The sequence below is a fragment of the Phaenicophaeus curvirostris genome, chromosome 10 (genome assembly GCF_032191515.1).
Source record: "Phaenicophaeus curvirostris isolate KB17595 chromosome 10, BPBGC_Pcur_1.0, whole genome shotgun sequence".
NCBI classification, from domain to species: Eukaryota; Metazoa; Chordata; class Aves; order Cuculiformes; family Cuculidae; genus Phaenicophaeus; species Phaenicophaeus curvirostris.
The window spans coordinates 23,213,134-23,235,965 of record NC_091401.1 but is presented as its reverse complement, the minus strand read 5'-3'; the positions used below and the strand labels follow the sequence as shown (position 1 = coordinate 23,235,965).

General features: G+C 35.8%; 1 protein-coding gene across 2 annotated transcripts in view; it reads right to left on the bottom strand.

The window, feature by feature from the left end:
- IFT80 (intraflagellar transport 80) overlaps nt 1-22,832 on the bottom strand; it is a 45,430-nt gene that overhangs the window by 8,129 nt on the left and 14,469 nt on the right. For both annotated transcript variants that reach the window (XM_069865124.1, XM_069865125.1), the window contains exons 4-13: nt 21,890-21,999; nt 21,317-21,406; nt 20,153-20,290; nt 10,338-10,517; nt 7,854-7,972; nt 6,930-7,004; nt 5,517-5,680; nt 2,468-2,532; nt 1,569-1,704; nt 741-888 (exon numbers count right to left, since the gene is read on the bottom strand). In XM_069865124.1, the coding sequence (XP_069721225.1) occupies nt 741-888; nt 1,569-1,704; nt 2,468-2,532; nt 5,517-5,680; nt 6,930-7,004; nt 7,854-7,972; nt 10,338-10,517; nt 20,153-20,290; nt 21,317-21,406; nt 21,890-21,999 (1,225 nt within the window). The remainder of the gene's footprint in view (nt 1-740; nt 889-1,568; nt 1,705-2,467; nt 2,533-5,516; nt 5,681-6,929; nt 7,005-7,853; nt 7,973-10,337; nt 10,518-20,152; nt 20,291-21,316; nt 21,407-21,889; nt 22,000-22,832) is intronic.

Sequence of the window (22,832 nt, the reverse complement as noted above, 5' to 3'; positions counted from 1 at the left end):
TTCACTTCTTTCTTACTGAAAAGAACATAAGAAATTTAAAGAAATCTTTGTTTCAAAATTACAACATGATTATGTCTCATTTTCAGTGCACATGAAAATCCAAGTACTTGGTTATTCAAGTTACATCCAAGAGGTAGTTGCAATGTTCTCTGAAAGTAAAATTATAGTTACACACATTCACTGGCTGTGAGGCAAATGTAAACTGGGTATTTGTGCAAAAATAATTAAATACATTTTTCAGTAAAAAATATTTGAGCTCCCATAGCTCTTAGAGTGAAATAAGGAATGCAGGTATTCTTTATCAAGCATTGCATATCACAATGTATACATGCTGAGCTAGAGAGATATTATCTGCCACCTAATAGCTTGATAATTTTAATTTCCAACAGATACTTTAAACAGATCTTGTTTGCTTTTTGTTTTACAAACACCTATAGCAATAATTCTCAAGAAATATTACTTTTTATTAATCGAGAAATTTTACTTTTGCATCAAGATGCTATTCTATATGCTATTCTCATTTAAACTGTGCATCAGCATTTCAACTTCAAACTTTATGATATACCTTATAAAATGCTTTTTCCTCTTTTCCTAGTCAAGAAGCAGTAATACAAAAATAATTTTATAAGTTGCAACCCTGGCTTCTACTTCAACTTCTAAAATTAACACAATTCTTTAAAGAATGAACAAGCTACTTAAAATATATAATAATATTATTTTGATCAAAAAGGATATATTACCTTGCATCTTTTTCATACAGAGTTTTTGGCAAAAGATCTTTATCTACATAGACTGTGTTGGCGTAGTACCAGACTGTAAAACGGGCATCTTGAATCCCACAAAGAATGTTAGATGTGTCATTCCAAGCCAAAGTTTGAACCATTGTCCCTTAATTTGAAGATAACAGAATAATATGCATTTGCATCAGAAACTTCAAATAAAGGTACATTTCTCAAACTGCAGTAAAAGGGTAGTTACTAGTTATTCTTAGTTTGTTTTAAAAGGACTGGATTTAACCCCCTGGTTTTAAGGTAACAACTTACAAACTTTCAGCTAAAATCAGTTCTCTCTTCCTGAAATTAAATTCTTTTCAGAGTAATGATTTTGGGACTTAGTTTTGAGACTGGAGATCTAAATTAACATAATGGTTAGACTGCACTCTTTGCAGTTACTGTATTGTGCCTCTGCCTACAGCATTTATACTTTTAATTAAAAATACGAACTTAAAGAGTTGGCACTTGCAAGAAAAACGTCTGCAAGATTCTGCAGTGAATCATTCTGGGAATACCTCCTTCTCCAATATCCTCTTAGCTGCTTCCTCTGGAATGCAATAACAAGTGCTTAAACATTAACAACTGCTTTACATGTAACCTATATAAACATTATCAGAATTTAAATACAATGCACTAAAATTGTTTCTACCACTATCTTAGGAAAGCCACCGGACTATTTCTAATGTTTTAGAAACCCAATTTTGCTATTCATTAAAAAGCAAAATTTTGTTGCTTGTGCTACATAAAAGTCTATTTGCCTGCTAGCATGTAAACATTACTTTGAATTTCTCTTACCTATTTTGACAATCTTCTGTTCTTTTCCGAATCGTTTAACTGAAGTAATGTAAAGATCTCTGTTCTTATCAATAAAAGCTATTTTTCTTTCACTGGTAAGTCCTTTCTGGTCCAAGGCAATCTCCACAATTTCCGTCTGAAAAGGAAAAAGAAGATATCTGATTTTTATTTTGGAGATTCATATCACAGAAATCATGTGATAGTCAAACAAACAAATGCTTTACTAAAGAGTCTTGAAGAATTGGACTGCATAGACACTTTGTGTGTCTTCTCTGTTGAATGAAGCATTACATAAATGGAATTTCATGCAGATTAAAATGAAACTGCAATGAGAAGAGTCAGCAGTTTGGGAATTTATCACAGAAGTACAGAATACAAATGGCAGTCCCGGAGCAAAAGCTGCCTAAAAGATGAAGGTTTACTCCTCTCTCCAAAGCAGCAGCCTAATTTTGCTTTTGTTGCATATAAAAAGAGTCAAGAAAAGTAAAATGCAGTTCAGGTAATCATTTTTTGAGGCAAAACCAGCAAAAGCTCAGTGTGAAGACAGACAGCTTTTCGCTGAGGTTCTTCAACATTAACGACAGGTCGGCACTAACAAAAGTTGCTTTGGAGAACGCACAAAGGAAACTCAGTTGATCTGTTCTACTGCATACTAAAACTATTTACTCATAGTTTCAAACTCTTATATGCATGGGAAATCAACAGCAGTAACTGATCACAACTTGCAGTATATCTCTGTGTACATCGACACTGCATGATGGATCTGATTTTTATGAGAGTCAGCTAGAGCTGTCAGGCTCCTTTCTATGAAGATTGTAAACCTTTATTAGGTTACTAAACCCAGTATTGATTCTTAATTTCAAAGTATAATAAAAAAGACATTATATCCTTCACCTTACCTTATGGGTTAGAGGCTTTCCATCACCCAGTGGCTTTCCAGATAAAGCTTCAAATATGTAAATAACTGAAGAAAAGAAAATAAATGGTTTATTAGTTAAAAGCAATAGTTTTTCATAGGCTTTTCAAGCAGTTCCATTGATTTTCAGTGTATAATTTACCACAAGTGGATACTTATTACTGTGTGCTAGATTTACCAGGGACTTTCACACTCTGGTGACAAAAGAATCTTACAGTTCGGGAAACGTAGCTGTCACAGTCCACTGAGCTTAGGAGGCACAGCCTCATTTTGCAATTGGAACCTGTGAAAACTCTCAAATATCATTAATTCCAGAGCATCGACGGCCATTGAAAGATGATATCATGGACTGGCAGAGAATTGAGGAAAACTAATGTTCTATTTCCTATCACAACTCAAACGGTTACTGACAGAAATGACATCGAGTTCGACCTGATGTAAGTATGTACCCTGCAATCTGAATAAATGAATGTTACCAAGACTATCTGATAGATGTTCTCAATCTTAACCCGCAATTCTGATGAATATGAAAGTTTAGGAAGTGATACCATTGACTGATGTATTTTCCTAAAGGAATTAGTATCAGATATATAGAAAACTGTCCTTTGAACTACTGGGTAAAACATTCTTCAGAAGCTTTCTCTATTTTGTTAATAATCTCTTCTATTTTGAATTCTTCATACAGTGGCCCCTAGGCGTATTTTCTCCCAGAACAGTTTAGGGCTTCTGCCTTCTTTATGCAAATACACTTGGATTTTATATATAATTCTTGCAATCTTTACCAAAAATCCATCTTTTCCACTCGCTCCTTGTCTCACCCTCAAAAAAAGAGAACAAAAGCCCTCTTCAACTCCCTCTGCCAGCTTCTACATCATCTGTATTCCTGGGATAGTCAGTGAAGACTCAGATTTGCAACTTGCCTAAACCTAAAGTTTTGCTTTCTTTCTTTCTCTGTATACAGGAATGACACACACAGCCATATGTATTCAAAACCCATTCATATATGCTTTATATATGGCCTATGAATACACACATGAATTCAGACAGATGCAGGTAGAGTGTTCAAATCTAGAGAAAACACTAACATAAGGAACACCAGCTGTAATTTAAAGCACATGGTTCCACGTTAGTTCAAGGAAAACACAGACGTGACAAACATTTCAGATGTTCAGTCACACATCCCACCTGTGGTTTCAACCCATTACCTGTCAGTATAAAATATAATATGAACATACACCTTCATTCCAAAGGATGGCGATGTTAACATGCTAATCCTGCTGTGCATTTCTTTAACCAGGACACAGGATGTTGGTTTGAGGTCAATGGTTAGACAGGCAGAAATAAAACAAACTGTAAGAGCAGGTGTTCAGAAAGCACTGGTTGAGTTTGCAGAGGAGGAAAAGAAAGGGTTTTGCACAAGCATTGTTCTTGGCAGCTGGCTAAACATATGAAAGAAAACTAGTTGTTCCTGAGAAGAGGTGTTTTTCTCACTTTTATGCATGGCTCCCTGTATGCAATTTATTTTGATCAAGCTATACAAGCCTATCCTACTGGCCCTATATTGGCTATAGGAAGTGTGATTAAGAGTGTTTTAAAGCAAACTACTGTACTTAATTGTCAAGTAAAATTGCTTAATTTTTCATTAATCTACAATGCTTACTAAGTTGCTTAAGAAACTAAGTTTGGGGTTGTTTTGGGTTTTCTCCTCCCCCATCTAGAAAAACTCCACATCATTTTACAATCATTCAGAACCTGAAATGTATCTTATATATATACATATATATATATAAAAATCAGAAAAACTAAACAAAAGGCTTTCTCTCACTTTGAGAATCCAGAGCAAGAGAAGAGCTACTCTGTGTACAACACACATGTTCTATTATCATGGAATAACTGCTTCTAGGGCCAGCAGTTCCCTTTTGAGCACAGGTTCACCTCCCTCTTCCACCTTCATTAGAGACTGAAGAGGAACTGTAAGTGCAGAGGTACAAACCTATTTTTCTAGATTACTGAAAGAGGAAGGACATCCGAGTAACAACACTGAAGCACAGCAACTTATCTCTCACTGTTTTGGACTAAATTAGCTTGCAGAGAGCTCCACGCTACGATGTATAAAGAGCTTCCTCTACCAAACTGAGCTATCTTAGATATTTCTATAATGCAGTGTATTATGAAAAACAGACCTGCCTTCAAAACAGGGCAAAAGAAAAAAAAAAAAGCTTCTGCTGGGGTGAGTCAAGAAGAATAAACAGGCCTAGATAAGCCACGGTTCCCTGTGCTAAGGATCTGTTTTCCCATGTGCCTGCATATTGCAAGGCTTTTCACCAGTACTAGTGGGGCTCATATCTAAAAAACAAAAAAACCCACCCCTACTCATTGCCTTGATGGAAGCTCCTATCAGCAGGATCATGTGGAGAGCTTATCTTGAAGAACGCAGCCAAAAACCCAGCCTCTGTAAATTACCGTTTTGATGAAGAGAGCCTGTATGCAAGTTGACAAGATTTTCAGGACACTAATCAAATGTTTGGGAGATGGAGATGTTCTTCAGTTTGTTTAGGAAAATTGGCAGGAGAAAGGGGCAAGGGAGCGAGCTTACCACCAAAATCTTAAATGCACATGCATATAGAGAGCAGTCAGTACTTTTGGATGAATTTTCTTTATCACCTCAATTTGTGTAAAATACTTGTTTTTATTCTAACTGCATCAAGGTATCAATAAGGCAATAAAGTCTCTGTGTTACTCATCTTAAGCAATATATAAATAAACATACGTACACTTGTGTAATATAAAAACAGACACACAATAAAAGAGAAAAGATCAGAAATAAGATGCAACTTTTCACCTATCCATTCATATATTTTTTGCAAACTAGTACTTACAGTGTTATCTTTAATTTATATAACAGATAAACTGTTTATGCTGTATGCTTTCTTTTTTACCATAACTATGCTAAGCACAGTTAAATGCAAAGAAGTTGAAAACTTCATCATGAATTATTAGCAACCATGGAGCTATTAGAACTGAGAACTTACCCTTTTCATCAGCTTTGTCTTTTACTGCTAGAGTATCATTACTCAGAGAAACTGTCTGGGCACTCAAGATGTCTGTTCTCATTCCTGGAAATTTTGGAGAGGAAATTAATCTTCCTTCATATGAATATAAATAAAGTCCACCACCATCTACAAGAAGAAAATGCCTACAAAAAGAAAAAAACACCAATGAAAATGTAAATCACTAAATAACACAGAAAAGCACGATGGCAGTTTCAACAATTTGAAGGTGTAACACCCTGCGACTGTTTTCTGTTAAACTACAGCACTTCCATCCCTTACATTTCAAAGCTGATATTCATAAAGCTCCGCGTGGAAAATTTCAGTTTTAATGTGAATGTTATCTTTTTCCATGAGAATTATTTATGACCTGGAATCATTATGATTTTACCTGTTATAGATATTATAACATTTAAGCCCTACAGCTCCTGAGATTGCCCCCAGCTGAGATTCTAACTGGCATTTTGTTTATGGATGTGGTTTGTGTCTATTGAGTGTAGACACTGTACTTACAAAACTGTTATTGTTACGTGGAACAATTTATATTCTGTATAAAATTTTGCAAAGTGTTCCTGCAAATAAGTTATTTTTTACTGAAGGCCTGCATTGTAATATATGGTGAGCAGTTCATTACAAATGTCTTGTATTTGCTTTTCATTATTATCTAGTTGAAATGAAGAAAATGATACAGGTAATATCCTATCAAAGCTAGCTGTAAGCATTAAAGCTGTTTCTTATGTATGTACATATGGCATCTCATGAAGAGTCTGGGGCACTCAAAAACGCAGTGAGCTGTGTGCTGCACTATGCTGAAATAGTTGTCTGACAGTATTTGCCCAAGAGAATTAAGACTACATTCAAAACTCAAATTTTTTTTACTCCTGTTCCTGTTCTTAGTCCTTTGAAAGACTCCCTTTCTACAAAAGCACACATAAAGATCTTTGACAAGCAATTTTCAGGAAATACAGATTAAAATTTTCTTAAACTGAGATAAATTAGTAATTTCTTGCAAGGAAAATGCAACTATTTCTTTAAATTTGGCACATCTAACAATGTTTTTAATAAAAATTTGAGACCAAAGATCACTTATATAAAACATATTCCCAATCAAAAAAGCAATATAAAACATCACAAAACCCAGATGCTAAGTGCAATGTCAGAAGTTCTACTTTCTTCCATAAATAAAAGTATAAACATCCTCAATATATTAAAAGATTCACTACCACCATCACAGACCTATGGCAAATATAACCAGCTAACCCTTTACCTGCTACTTAACAACACTGTATGGTTCTTGTCTACTTCTGATATTTCAGTAAGAGCTTATGTTATGCAACAAAGTTTTAGGAGATGCATGTTCACATCTACCAGTGAGCATCACAAGCATTAAGCTACCTTTCCGCTTGTAGAATCAAACTAACTGTTCCTTCCTTCAGGTCAAATATCAGTGGGGTATTCCAGTTCTTTGTACTGAAAAGAAAAAGTTAAACATTCATTAAAACCTCTAATCTTCATACGTTACTGCAAATACAAAGTTGAATACACTAGGTAAAGCACACATTTGAATCATATAATGTTCCTAAAAAGGGAGGTTTTCAAAAGGAAAGTAGCATTTTAGAAGCCAAGTAACAGCAATAACTATGCAGCATAATCCAAAAACACTTCTGCCTTCACTTTTGCACCCCTTCTCACTAGCAGCAGCTGCTCTAGGAGTCTTAGTTAACAGCAAAATTGTGTTCATATGAAATAAATATTTTTCCAATATTACTGAATTTGGGTTCAACTCTTTTACAGTGATCTGCAGGCAGGATAGAGTCCCTCTCATGTGTGCCCTACTACAGGTTGCATTATTATTCAGCATTAGCCACCCTGCTGAACAGATAAAAGCCTTTAGGAGTAAACTATAAATTTCAGCATCTGAAACAGAGTACCGTGTTCTTAAAACACGATGCAGGCTTGAGTCATTCCTATTCTATTCCAAAATAAAGGCACTACAGAAGCAGTATCAGCAAGAGGAGTCCCTAGATGGAGGCACAAATAGACTTGCATCCAGGCACCATTCTGCTGCCTCCAGATGAAAAGAAAGCCTGCCCCAAACTGCTGTAGGAAAATGAACAGCCAGGGCACCAGCATGAAGCTGAAAGAAAGGATGGCAGGGGAAGGGCAACTATACTCCCACACATCACGTTTTAGACGATGCTAGGTTTCACAGAATATTTAAATTAGTTAAAAATAACTACTGTACTTCAAATAAAGCTTCTGCTACTCTCACAACTGTTAGATAAACTTCAGAAAGCTTCATGGATATGTATTACTTACGAAAACACGTAACACTGAAGAGAAGTTGAAACAACCAAATGCCCATAGTTTAAAGAGGCTTTAATAACCCTGTCACGGAATTCCAACAAATCTACTGCATCGTTAATAACATTGTGCACCTAATCAAAAGAAAACATTGGTTAAATAAAACAACAATAACCAAAATGAAAATTACACTAGTGAAATATTATATTCTTTCTTATTATAAAGACAAGCTGATACTATTATGCCATTAGCAGAAGAACATATATCTATGTGGGAACTAGCACTTTCACAGCACTAGTGAAAACTTAAAACTCAAAGGTTCTCTAAACTCTGAATAAACAATGAGTAATTACTGAAGAGTTGGACAGAGTTCCTTAAAAGAAAGGAGTAATTAATGCGTACTTGGAAGACAAAAGATAAGTGCAGTATAATACATAAGAAAATCATCTGAGTCCAAGGATGTCTGAAAGTTCCCATTTTAAGACTCAGTGTTCAGTTGCTGGTTATTTAAACTTTTGAAATGTAATACTTCAGTGATGCCATCATGACCCCATCAAAACAATTCAGCAATATCCAAGATTTGGATAAAAATATGTTGTGTAGGTGCTGAATAGATCTAGCTTATATTTTAATGCTACCACACTCCAAAGTAAAGGAAATTTAGGAGACAGCCTTGGTGAGCAGGCAGTGCCTTTGCCATTTCTGTGAAAATCTGCTCAAAGGACATTTCAATAAAATCACAGTCTGTAATCAGCACAGATTTCTGAGCTCAAACATTTCTGGCAGCTAAAATCTAAGGAAATGTCTTACAACAGGTTTGTTTGTTTGTTTCTGATTTTCTTAATTGTTGCTTTTTTAAGATGTCACCATTCCGAGGGTGGTAACTGCTTTTTGATTTTTTTCCATTATGCAACCAATTGCAAAACAAGGGATGAACTCAATTATTACAACAGCCTAGAAATCACTTCCAAAGACTTATTAATTGCTATGTTTACCACAGTGATATGTTGATTATTAACTTAGCCATTGTTGTACTCAGAAAAAAAAGAATACATCTAGAACTTTCTTGTAGGCAATATTTTCCTATATAAATTTATAGGAATAAAAGAAAATCACTATAAAATAATAAAAAATAGTTCCTATTCAGGGTTAGCTATACTTCCTCTGTTGTTTGCATATTCAAACATCCTGGAGATTATTCATAAAGCCCATCTGTTACGAGTTGATGTCTGGGAATGAAAGAAGAAATATGAATTTTTACCTGCTAATTTGTTTTCTGTGTTCCCAGACACTGACTCATGTTATCCCACCCACCAGACCAATTTGTAATTCAGCATTTCTGTTGTTACTTTTCCCAATTATATATCCAACATTAAAGAACCAAGACCAAAAAATCATTTGAAAGCCTAATTAGGAATTTAGGAACTTGACTTTGATATTGAAAAGACTGGCCTCATGTCCAATATCAAACGTGTAATTTGGAAAATTTGTAAGAATGGAAATCATCTATTATCCCAGTGTTCAGAAAGCGAATGTTGTGAGTCAGTGTCTGGGAACACAGAGGAGAAATTAGAAGGTAAAAATTCATACTTTTGTATTAATTTCCAGATATTTGGTAACCTAAATGTGGACTCAGGCCAAGATTTTTCAAAAGAAGGATCCTAAACTTAAGCTCCAGAAACCACATGCAGGGGCCTGTTTCATTTCCAGCAGAGCTGAGACTTGGCAGCTCCCACCGAGGTCAATGCCTATTGCTCAGTACTCAGCTGGAAGCACCACGCAGGTACCTCATGTATGTTATATGATATATGACAAATTTCTGTAGCTTTGGAAGATCTGAATCTAGGCTGTAACACAATATGTGGTGCAGAAAAGTACATTACAACTCTTTACAATTATAGCCAGTAACCAAATTTATCTGGAAATAGCCCAAGACAGCAACATTCATCACAGACAGGGATACAGTAAACCCTATTAAAGCACAAGCTATTACAAAGTGCATCAGTGCCTCATGAATGGAGATAAGATAAAGAAAGCTCCTCTATATTATCTACACTTAATTATGCAGCTTCATGTTTGCTGAGTTACTGTAATACTATTTATTATGATGCTTTGGTTTAGGCCAATGTATTTGTATTGCACATTTTAATTGCACTTGAAGTTATCTCTCTCTCGTAAGTGGCCTCCCATAGCTAATTTCAGATGCTCTTCAAATGAGCTTTGCATTTTTTCTGGAGGATAAAGTACTTCTGATTTAAGTAATTCTGGTCCATCTGGTGGTACGGGTCGGTTGACATGGACCTGATCTGCTGTGCAACTGATAATTATTTACACCATTTGCTAAGTCTGGTCATTTTATGATCTTAAAACATTTGCAGTCCTATATACACAGAAAAAAACCAGGGATAATGTTTTGTCGATTATTAAAAATTCCAATTTTGTATTAAAAAAAGCCTTAGAAAGCTATCAATCAGAACAGCTTGGAACTGTGAAGGTTACCTCCATGGTTCTCCTCTTAATTAACGTTATTTCAAAGTTCTTCCACTCCCAGCGTTGCTCCACGACATGGGCAAAAATGACATGTCCATTTCCACATGCTCCGGCTAGTTGAGTGCCATCAACAGACCAAGCGATATTATATATGCTGCCAGTGTTTGGCTTCTCTAAAGCATAAGACCACTTGCAGAAAAAGAGAAAATAACTCTTAATTTTTCTGTACTTTTTGGAAATGTTTTAGTGTAACATACAGAGTTACAGGGTTATAGTTTTTTAAGAAACATCAATGAACTAACTTTTCACTACAGCCTGAATAAGCAAACCGAAGAGATTAAATGTCAGATTCTTGAAGAACAGGAATACAAACAGGAAAACCATCAGGTATGGCAGAGAAGAAAAATGTCACAATGCTTGAAGCAGATTAGGTAAAAGTTATCCAGTCACAATACATTTAAAGTATCCCTAGCCATTCAAGTCCAAGCAAACATTACCTAAAAAAATGAGTGGAGGTACTTTGAAACCATTATATGGTTACATGCGTGCAACAGGTCGTGGTCTTAGGTGTGATGTACTTGGTTTAAGCTGTGGTGACAGCAGCTCCTGAATACAGAAACAGCAAGGCCTGGGCAACATCAGTTGGTGTAAACAAGGCACTCCTATGCCAGCACACAGAGAACTCAAAGCTCTGGTGCTGCTTCTCTCCATGCTTCCACCACAAGGGACATAAAAGCTCTGAAGGCAATGCCTGTATACTCTTCTCCTCCCAACACAAAAAAAAATTCAACGCCACGCCTACCCTTTTCTCTAGTCTCTGTTTTTACTGTCCAGGGGAAGGATCTATTACGTTTTCAGTTGTTACGCCTGCAATAAAACCAAAAAAATTGGATTGCTACTGCGAGCGAAGCAGTGATAGCTGGCCTAGCTTTGGAGAGAACCAGAGAGAACCCTGGGTGCTGCCATCATTTCAGACCAAGAGGTGCTCACCGAGGAGTATCACAGCTTAATGGCACAAGGTACAGGTCTTACTCTTATGCTCAAAAGTGTAGCCGCTCTCCTGTGTGGCTAGAATTTCAAATAATAGGCAAAAAGGTATTGTAAATTTTGCTGCCAACTGGGTTTTGCAAGGTGGGAAGATTTAGATCTAAGGAACACATCTATGGTACTGAGGCTAACATTTACCTTCACCTCCTATTACTGCTTTACATAATTAATATCTATCAAAACAGAGTTACCTGTTTGGTTTGTTGGATTTTAAAAGGAGGCCCCCAATTATTGGGACAGGAGGAAGCTGTGAACGCAGGGGTGAGCGCAATACGCAGCAGGGACTGGGACACAGGCTTCTGCCTCCGGCAAACACCTTCCACAACAGACACCATTCAGCACTTCACAAACCATGGGCTGGCTGCTAAAAGATGCTTTTAATACAAACTTACATAAAAGAGCTTTAAACTCTCTAGCAACAGCATGTAAGCTGCATTAAACATTTTAATTTCTTGCACTCTGCCCCCCATCCTGCCCATGTGCTCCCCGGAATCGCCTGTTCCAGTGCAGCAGGGATGCGCAGGCAAAGTAAGTGATTTAACAAAACAGCACGAGTTCTTATCCTTTGACCTCCCCCTGCCGTTTTCATACTTTCTGTTAGCATTGCAAAAACCAAAACTATAAATTCTCCATAGCACAAATACAGGTCTTAAAACGAGCATTTGTTTTTTTTCCTTCTGATCCATGGCATGAACGTACCTAAGAGAGAAGCTTACATTTAGTACTAAACCTAATTTTGTTCCTTCTCAATATTTAAATCTCCTGCAATGAGGAACTTTATTCTTAAATATCCCCAGCCTTATGTATGAAACTCCTCTAAAGTTGAGCGCGATTATTATTACATTCTTGCAAAAAAGCCCCAGAATTTTCAGGCCCAGACACTTGTTTTCTCTCTCTTGCACCTCAGAAATACAATTCATACAAATCATCTCATACCTCCAACAAATGTTCCCCTCAAAGTGGACGACAACAAATGAAATAACTTTTTAATGGACTTTTAGGAAGACATTAAACCAGATTTTAAAATGAGAAACGAATGTCAACTATAGCCTCTTCAGAACTGTATAACATAACATTTTAACAAACTTAGCAATTGAAGACCTTACCTGAATATTCAGATATATTTGAAATCTTAAGAATCGAATCAGTCAGAAAAAATGTGATTGAAGTCACATGTAGACAATATGTTCTCATGACTTTGGGATATGTGATGTTTTACCAAAGGAGAGTATTTTCTTCCAACTGTCTCACCTAATGTTTCTAACACATTTCATATTCTGATTTCTTTTGCAGTACACATAAAACCCAAGACACACGAAGTCCTTCACACAAAGTCTTCATATGACTTATAAGAAATGAACTCACAAAAATAACAGTAAAATAAACTTAAATATTTGACAGGCAAGAGAACGCAGTGGGAAGAAATTCAACCTCCCAGTTGTGCTATGATTTGCAGAACACCATCAGATGACCTTCTGAGTGAAGGCTCTTTGCCTGTCTATGCACATAAGGGTGAGCGAAAGACTGTGTCAGCACTGACCAAATCTCCAATTTCAAGCATTCAATTTTAAGGCTTCAGCTTCCATGCCTCTTGGCTCACAAACACGCCTACATGAGCTGCAGTTGGGGAAGGTGATTGCAATTTTTGGAGGGAAGTCCACAACCTACTCTGTCTCAACGGGATGAGTTCTGTATGAAACACTCCATTGTAATTAAGAGCATAATATTTAACTATGTCTGACATCCTTATATGGTATATGAGTAAGCTCTGGAGGTTGCAGGACAAATGATCGTACCAAGCACACTCAGAGAATGCTCTACACATCCTACATCTGAGACATATTTTTCACAGCTGGCCAGATGTGATCTATCTGAGAACAGTTTGAAGAAGTACGATTTCAAAACTGAATATTGGGATCCTCCCAAACAGACAAGGCCGTTTCTAAGGTCATTTCCCTTAGATCAAGAATCACCCATCAGTCAGAATGAACAACAAAGAGGCATCAAACCATCAACTAAGAACCAGTTTTAAGGAGCTTGGAGAGTGTGGCTTTGGTGCCACTTTCATATACATTGTAGCTCTGAGAGGATGTATTTCCAAAATTACTGTTTCTTTTTAAACCAGAAGTCTTTTTTTTCCAAGTGGTTGAAATATTTCCAGATTACAACCTATTTTTTTTTAAGAAGTAAAGAAATTAAAGTTTTATTTCCCAGCTATTTTTTGAAAGCTGTCAGTATAGTTCAGACCACTCCAATGATTCACAGCCCCTGAAGATGTCTGGTATATTTATCATGTACACAAAATGTTTTAATAAAAATCATTGACTTCTCCATTTGTAAGACAAGGACAACTGAAACAACTGAAATAGCTGTTTTGTATTTCCTAGATACACTGACTTAAAAAAAGAAAAAGGGTAAGAACGTACCTATATGAATAAATGTATGAATGCTGTTCTAACTTTAGCTGCAGTATTACACTTGGGTATTACTGCTTAGTTCATACTTTTCCTGTGTTAATTAATTTTTCATTGAATTCAACAAACTCTCTCCAGAACAAAAACAGCAGTTATAGAAGTTAAATTATATTAAAGAAATACGTAAAAGCAATAACTCAAGCTTCCCTTTTCTGACTGCACAATGTAGTAAAAGAGATTAAGTACCGCAGTCATCGAATACTTCGACTCGCACAAAGACTTGGGAATTGAGTAGGCTCTGGAGGTGTCAGTGAAACTATTTCAGTGAGCGGATTCAGAGAACTCTATGTCCCAGGGACAAAGACAGTCTTTCACACGCATGACATTGATGCTCCAAAACTCAGTATGAAGGATCTAGTTATTTCTGGACTGAATACAACACATTAAGAATGGTTATCCACATATTACCACAGCATAAGTATTTTGAAAAAATGTAGTGAAGGAAGATATATTCTTAAATTTTAAATTATAAGAGCAATACTGATGTCAGCTGAGCAAAGGACACTTGACTGTCCGTGGCTGGTGTCTGTTTCATCTCTCTTTACCAGCATGTGGAGTGTTGGACAGGGAATGCTGACAACACAGAACTGAAGTTGATGCTGTTGAACCTCCTCATGACGTCAGAATCTACATAACATATCTAATCCACTGACCTTAATAATAGTCCTTGCCCATTATTTTGCCTTTGTTTATGGAAAGAAAACGTGCAATTGCTCCCACAACACACTCCAGGAATCAGAAGGCAGAATGGACAAACAGAAAATAAGCTGAGTGTGCTAGAACCAATCTCCAATCCAAGTCTGACACAGAAAGCTTCAGGTCCTAATAACTGAGAACTTCTATTTATTATTTCCTACTAAGCGAAGGCTCAGTTTCCCTTGTGCCCCACAGGGCATTTCACATTAGTGCAGGGGTAGCTGACATGAAAATATATCAAAGTGTGAACGTCCATTAATAGTTGGTAATCAGCTCTCACCACTTCTGAGCGATGAACTGACACTGCACTGCAAACTACCCAGAAGCTTCTCATCAGAAAGACTATTAATTTTCTGATGTAATCGAAAGCAAATTGGATCGTATAAGAGTATAAAAATTAATTATCCAAAGCAAATCCATACATTAGAAACACCCGAATACGCACAGGTATATGGAATTAGCTTGTGGGAATATATGTGTGAATATATCTATAAATGTCCCCTCTTTCTACATATTTTACTGAATATAAAATATAATGGTTTTTTACAATCTAAGACAACTTATTAGGCTTTCAGTTCCTACAATACAGGAATCCACAAAAAGATTCTACAAATCAGAGGCAATATGTGTAACTGGAGATAAGGAAATTCAGTGCTGCATGTGAATACAGGGCAATTTACCCAAAGAGGAGAACCTACCCTCGACACAACTACTGAAGTACCTAATTATGAAGGATTCCAGTTGCTGCCCTAAACATTTCTTGGACTTGACCCCAGTAAGCAATGTGAATTATCAATAACTAAGCCACGACCCCAAGGTGAGGTATCTTAAGCTGCCCATTAGACGAACAAAGCCAAACCGAGGATGTTTAAATTCTCCTGAAATCCAAGCACACTTGCACAATTATTAGATGCAAGAATAAAAAATATGATAAACTGTCCCATTTAAATTCTTAACCTTAGAAACTAAACATTGATATAGTTCTTTAAACAGATTATTATCTCCCTATATGATCCATGTTTTCATTTGCTTCCAGAAATTACATTAGCCCATTCCAATAAATTAAAATATGCCAACTTGGAAAGCATTGGTAAACAACATAACTCCATGGGAAACCCATCTGTAATATTTTTTCTTTTATTGAGCTACAAAAAATTCACAATAATGACTGTTAATAAAGGTAGATGAAATAGAGACAGTGCAAAAAAAGACTTATTTTTGTTATGCTGCCAAGCATGTATCACTGTGAAGCAAGACTAAAACTAAATGTAATGTGATCAAAGCTCATTGTAACTCTATAGAAAACAGATTTGGTAGGGGTTTTAATAGTGCTCTAGTTTAGGACAATTCAGCACTATCAGAATAATACATAAACACACACATTGTGTAGATTCACTTTCAAACTCTTGCTATCTCTTTTATAATTATCTAATATCTAATGTTGATTTAGAGGCTAAATTACAGTAATTTTACAATAGTCACACGATTAAATGTCCTGAACGAAAATCATGGTTTTAATGCTAAACACTTAAATTCTTTTCAAAGTTTCTCTCTGTAGATACCTGTTACACTGCAGATTCAAAATTCATAAATGCTTTTTTTTTACCTTATTTGGGGACAGTTTAAAAAAAAAGAAAAAAACAACAAAGAAAAAACCTGCTAACTATTTAACATATGACTAACTCTGGGCAGTAAATTAACGTAATCAACTTTCAGTAAGTTCAAGCTCGTATCTTTTTTGAGAAAAAGTTGAATAGAAACATACCAGAGCTTGACATTTTCTTGACATAGCACCATACTCATACTTTTTTTAAATAAGGTGGTGGGGTGGGCGAGGAGTATTTGTTAGACTTGCAGAATGTATTCCTTTATTTTTTATAGATATTAACAATATTCCCCAAATGTTATTATGTTTTCCAAATGATTTTTATAGAATTTCTAGCAAGATTAGACATTCCATGGAGCAAGCTATGGAATAGAAGAAGCCACAAACAACATAATCAGGCAAATATGCAAACTAACAGTCTAGCAAAATGGCCATAATTCATTCTGTAATAAAAAAGAGTTTGGAGAATATGCTGATCAATCCCCAGTAAAGGCAAATAAATCACTAATGGAAGAAAATCTAAAAGGCTTCCCAAAAATAAGCACATAAATACATTCAGCATTATTAAAATATAAATTTGAAGTCCATTTCTGTTAACTTTTGTTGGTAATTTTAAAAGGATTCATTTCATCACATTCAAAGTTTTTTCAGCAATTTTCCTATGCTCTCCAAGGCACTGGGAAAGCAACCTGTCTTTGGAGCAGATGGGTATGGTCCATTTTCTAAGATACTTATGTGGGAGTGGAGTGGGGAAAGAGGAAATCAGTGAATTTCAGTCATTCTTACCATCTCTTACTGTATAAATATTTTGACCTGATCAGTAATGTCAAGGGAAGCATGCAGAGCCACAGGAAATAGCTTACATAAATGAACTTTTTAAGCACTGCCCTCCATCCAAGTGATTAGATTCTGAAAAGCTGTGAGCACCAAGAAGGCTAAAGTCTATCCATCAACGCATACAGCTTTAAATTTCAATATATGTACTTCAAAATCTTAGCTACAGGAATAATGATCATTATAGCACACAAAGTTCAACCTTAAATATATTTTGTTTGGTATTCCATAGAATAGCTATAACAATTTCTTCTAGGTACATAATCATATCAAAGCACAAGTGATTTTTAAAGGAAGAAACAAAACTTCTAAAAGTTGTTATAATATTTGTAGCTTTCTTTATTAACATGAAGCTGCTAGAACAAAGTATCCAGGTTGAAAGCAAAGGAGAAAAGAACATACACTAACAGAATTTAATTTAATTATGTCCCCAAACTGAACACATATGCTAGAGAAGAGTTAATGATATATATATCGCCTGATGGCTCCCTGAGGAGCAATTTGCCAACACAGCTCCATTACATCAGACATAATAAAAATGTCTATGTTGACCAGTAAAAGCCAGGTCTGGTTCTCTTCAAACTCCATCACTCTGGTGGTATGCGAATCATTCTTCCTTTCCCCTCAATACTAGCAAAGCTAGTTCTTTAGTGACTATTTACATTTAATGTCAGGAAAGAAACTTACACGAAAAATCATGACTTTGGAAGATAAATTATCATTGCTAGCTGCAAAACAGAAAAAAGCATCTGGCATGAGCTACTGTATATGTCTTTGTTTCTTTAAGAATTCAGTAATAAAACAGGTAAAAACCCCTTAATTTTATGAAAAAAATAAACCTATCTGCATTGTTCAACCTTAATTGCTGACTTAAAAACTACTGTTTTTTTAGGAATTGGAACCGTATTTAGAGTGAATTATATTATATAATATCTAGCAAGACAAACAGTAAGGCCCTGGGGATCAGAAACAAAAGCTATATGCTATAAGACATCACACAGGGCAGCATAAAAATAATCCTAGTATTTTTCTTCCTTTTGCACTGCACCAGTCTTTGCCACTTTAAGGCATAATTCTGTATTGAGTGCAAAATACATATCTATTTCCATTTTCTACTTGCTGATACAGCAAGTACTCAAAAAGGAGACAAAAAGTGGTTGCGAAAGAAGAGGGCATGGTTTAAAGAGATGTTTTGAGAAGAAAACACTAATGGCTAATCTGATTGTTTAAACTGATGTAGGTTACATAATGTAGTAGTCCAACACAGATGTAATTATACTAATAGAAATGGCTTTATACAAATATACCTTATTTGGCTCCATCAAGTGAAATATGGTATATGTATATAAACATTTCTACAAAAGCTTATTTGTACAGGGAGATGGAAAGGCAACTGTCAGGGTAGATTACTGCTTTAATTACATTTTCAGTGGAGTGAAGTGGCATATTAAATGGAGAAAAATCTTCCTGTCCATCTTGCCTAGGAACAAAAGCTTTCAGGCAATCATAAAGGACCTTCTAAGGAAAGCAAGAGGTACGCACACCGAGCTGGTAATGATGATGACACAATCTCACCCCAAATGCCTACCTATAAGATTAACCAAAACAGAACAATGCCAGGGAGGAGAAAAGATGTCCCCAATGGTGATGTAGCCACTTAACAACTACCTGAGTGTCCCATCCTCTAACAGCTGAGGCATAACTGCACAATCTTTACGACCGCGTGCACAGAGACAATTTATCCATTCTCTTCTGCAAAAAGAAATAGCATCCAATTTTGAACAAAATAAAGCCAGACAAATCTTTTAAAAATAATTTCAGTTATGGAAAACATTATGTAATGGAAATTGCAATCTACTCTCCAGCCCTGTACCAAAGAGACAGAAACTACCTTCTTTATTTCGCTACCCTTTAAACCTGCTTCAATATCTTTTTACCTATGTGAGTGGTATCCCAATCTTTTGCACAACTTCATACCTTAGGCTCCAACTCCACTCACTACTTTACTCTTCTAGTTTTCTAGCACGCTTGTAACACACAGGTAATACAAATCTCCTTAACACAAAAATCCCACAAATGTAGATATCAAAATAAAACAACTTATATATTAAATAAAAAAATTAATACTTTCCAAAGGAAAATTGCATGTCAGTATTTTTGTTTTCCTTCGAGATACTTATTCCCAAATTTTACTTATACAGATTAAGCAGCAGTACAAATTTTTCAAAGCAAGAGGAAGATTCACAGAAAACAGAAGCAATCCCGACTTCAAATTTAATGCCTAGCTGACACTTACTTTTGTAAGTAAAGATCACTGAAACCAGAGTCAGTATAGAAAGTGAAATATGAAGACTCAAAGATCTTATCCTGCATCCCCCCTCTCATATGATTTTTAAAGGCTTTTCTTCATGAACATACAAATACTTGAAACACACAGAAAAGAAAGGAGAACCAGGCTCTACTGAAGATGCCCAAGAACACTACAGCAAGTGCTGTTTTCCCAAGCTGTACAAAAGAGCAACAAACACAATGCAGAAAGAGGTAGAGCATGTGACAATAAAAGTCCCAAAGCAGCAAGGTTTGATGCAACTTGAATCTGAACAGAATGCTGTAGAACCATAGGAAATCCACAGGGACAATTGGGTCCATCTGTGCTCTGGGCTAACAGAATACCAGTGAAGGCAGATGAAACTGCAACAAATTCATTTTAATTGGAGACCAAGCTGAAAAAAGTCCTATGCCATCAACAACAAACTCACAATAAAGCTTCAGGTAAAAAAAAAGGGGACATAGTTCTAAGTTACTGTTACTCACTCCTTTCTTTTTGTGGTTAATAGCTGCATTTTATGATGGCCTTGCAAGAAATGCTTGTAAACTCTTATTGTTGTTAAGGAAAAAAGCTAAAAAACACATAGAAAAATGTAATGTCCTGAAAGGCAAAATATTATAAAAAAACTGTATTCAACTCAAAGCATATTTAGAAATGCAGCTAAGCAGATCAAGCAGGCAGTATCTTAGATGCACCCAGGACAAAGGAGCTGGAAGTCATGACTAGTTATTACTACCAGAAATACCCACCTGTGCACAGATATCCTCAGGAATATTTACTGTACTATCAATGCATTTGGACAATTCCGTATTTGCTATTTGTCAGATTTGTTACTTACCCCAGTTCTATCACACAGACGCAAAGTATGAAAAGACCCCACAGCAAATAATTCTCCATCCGCAGCCCAGGCAACGGATGTTATAGGATATTCATGGGGCTGCGAGCTGTACAGCAGACGTCCGTAACTGTCCCAAACCTTTTAAAAATATTAAATATATACCTACATGAACACAGTTTGGACATACCTTTACTGATTCTAGAGCTGTCATTTTCCCTCATGATCACAGAGGTTGCAGAAATAAAATCTCAAAGTTATTTCAGTGCCTTTTTGTGTAATTGGAAGAATCATGTATATTATAGTTCATTTTTCATTAAGGGTTGTTTCTAATCAATATTGGTTTGCTTAATGCAGTAGACTTTGCTTTGCAGCTTGGCAAGTGTTACGTTATTCTGTATAGAAGTCATTAGTTCAAAATAATTTATTTCCTGCAAATTACTGTGAAGCCTGTAAATAATCACAAGGCTTATTTTGTTTGCACTCATTTCCCAACAGCGTGAGGCACCCCTGCAGATTTCCAGACCAAAGAGATATTCTCACTGATTGGAATCAACAGAATATCAGGAACCAATTCAGAGAGTGAAGTAATTTGATTTTAACACTTTGGTATTATTTTCTTATTTTCTAATTGCGTACTATTTAATCACAGCCATTGCACATGCATGGGATGATAGAACCAACATATGATACAACTAAATGTAAGTTCATTCTAAAGGGAAGAAATAAAATATGGGCTTTCCATTTTGGATATAGAATATTCTAACCAAAAAAATTTCTAAGGGATTCCCTAATGCTCCTGGAATGGAAAACATTAGCTTTATCTCTTCTGCTTTTATACATCACTATTTTTTTCTGTACATGTCATAGCTTATAGTATTTCAAGTTATCATTTCTATATTTCTACATCTTTTTCTTTCAGAGTTTGTTTCACTTGAATTTTAGCTATTTTCATTCTGCCCTATTTAAAGAAAACATTTCTAATTTGAAGCTACTAGACAAAGCAAGATGTACTTACAAATAACACAACTTGGGATAACAAGTTTTCTTGAGAACTGAAAGACTTCTCAGTTCAGCTTCCAAGTATTATTACAACTAGAAAACACCAGAATTCCCAGTAGCTCTTCAGGTCATTTAGTTTCCCCTAAAAAGTTAACTAGCACTCACCTTATATTTACAATCTTCACCTGCAGAAAGAATAAGATCATTAACTGAGTTCCAGTCAGTTTTTAAAATAAGTCCATCGTGGGCTTTCCACTGAAATGGAAAAAGAAACATAGATGCAGCAAGCCTGACAACTTCTATTTTTAATATTTGTCATTCAGCATTAACTAGCGTTCATACATTCCAACATAGATCAGGTTTCCCAACAGTACAAATGCACAGACGTCATCTCTTCTGCAGGAAAATAAATTAAATATGGCCTGAACAAGCCAGAATGGGCATAACAAGAGGCACTAAAAGCATGTTCTAAACAATTGCTTCTGTATCTTTCTGCCCTTTTGCAAGAAATGAATAAGGAAAGACTTCGGAATCTTGGTTTATTTATGAAAAGGGAAATGCTTAATCACATGCCTGAAGAATATCTACAGCAGAAATTGTCAAGAATTCTTTATTTAGAGAAATTAACAATCTCCTTATTCTCAAAAAAACCTAGAAGTGTTGGGGGGCAATTTTAGCACATTATGTTCGGCAAAGCTTCACATGAAGTGTGAGACAAGCTTAATACATCAATGATACCTGCAACACTTTAGCATTTGGCTGAAGAGGTTTAATATTCAGATGCTTCCCTGAAGTATAAAGAACTTTTTCTGAATCAGGCCCCCAGGCTACTGAGTACACCGGTGTTCCTGTAGACAGAAAGGAAGAGTAAAAAAACTCCTTATGACTTTTCAAATTATACAGAAACTGACACCTCTTTTTTTCTTCACTTCATGCTTTCTCTAAAACCATGTCTGGAAGAATTAAAATCACCAACTTTCTTCTTCTTGTGCAGTCAATCATCTTCACAACTAGACAATTTTGTTTCTTCAGCTTCACTGAACCTCATGTACATATTCCCAACTGGTTTTGCTCCCCCACTCTTAAAAGTAAAAACCTGACCGATTTATTCTGAGATACAGTTGAGCAAATTAAGAGGAGATTGTCCTCTTCACCTCTGGGTCACCTTTCATTTTTAAGGTGCTCCGCTCTCACCTTGATGTGCTGATCCCCTGACTCACGGTCAACCAGGACACTGCAAAGATTTTTGCTGCCCTTTGCATTTGTACTATTTCCTCTATTATATGAGACAAAGCCTTTCGTGGCAAATTTACTTTTAAGGTCTATCTGTATGGTGGTATCTTTCGTTCAGTACTAAAATGCTGACTCTTCCCAATTGATCAGTCCCCGAGCTCAGTTTTCAATAGTCAGCTGTTGAATCTTGAGATATTGCTCTCTGTATAGTTTGTACACACTTTCAACAAATACCTGCAGAACCATTTCATGTTTACCTTGAAATCCCTGCAGACTCGTTTGCCAGAATACCCACGATACATTAAATCCAACATGGAGACCACTGACTATGACGTTGACCAATATCTACTGATCGAATTAATTAAAACTGAGCAAATAAACCACTTTATATACATCTATCATTTATGGTAATGAAAAACCCCAAAAGGCTTAAGAAATGTTCTTACTA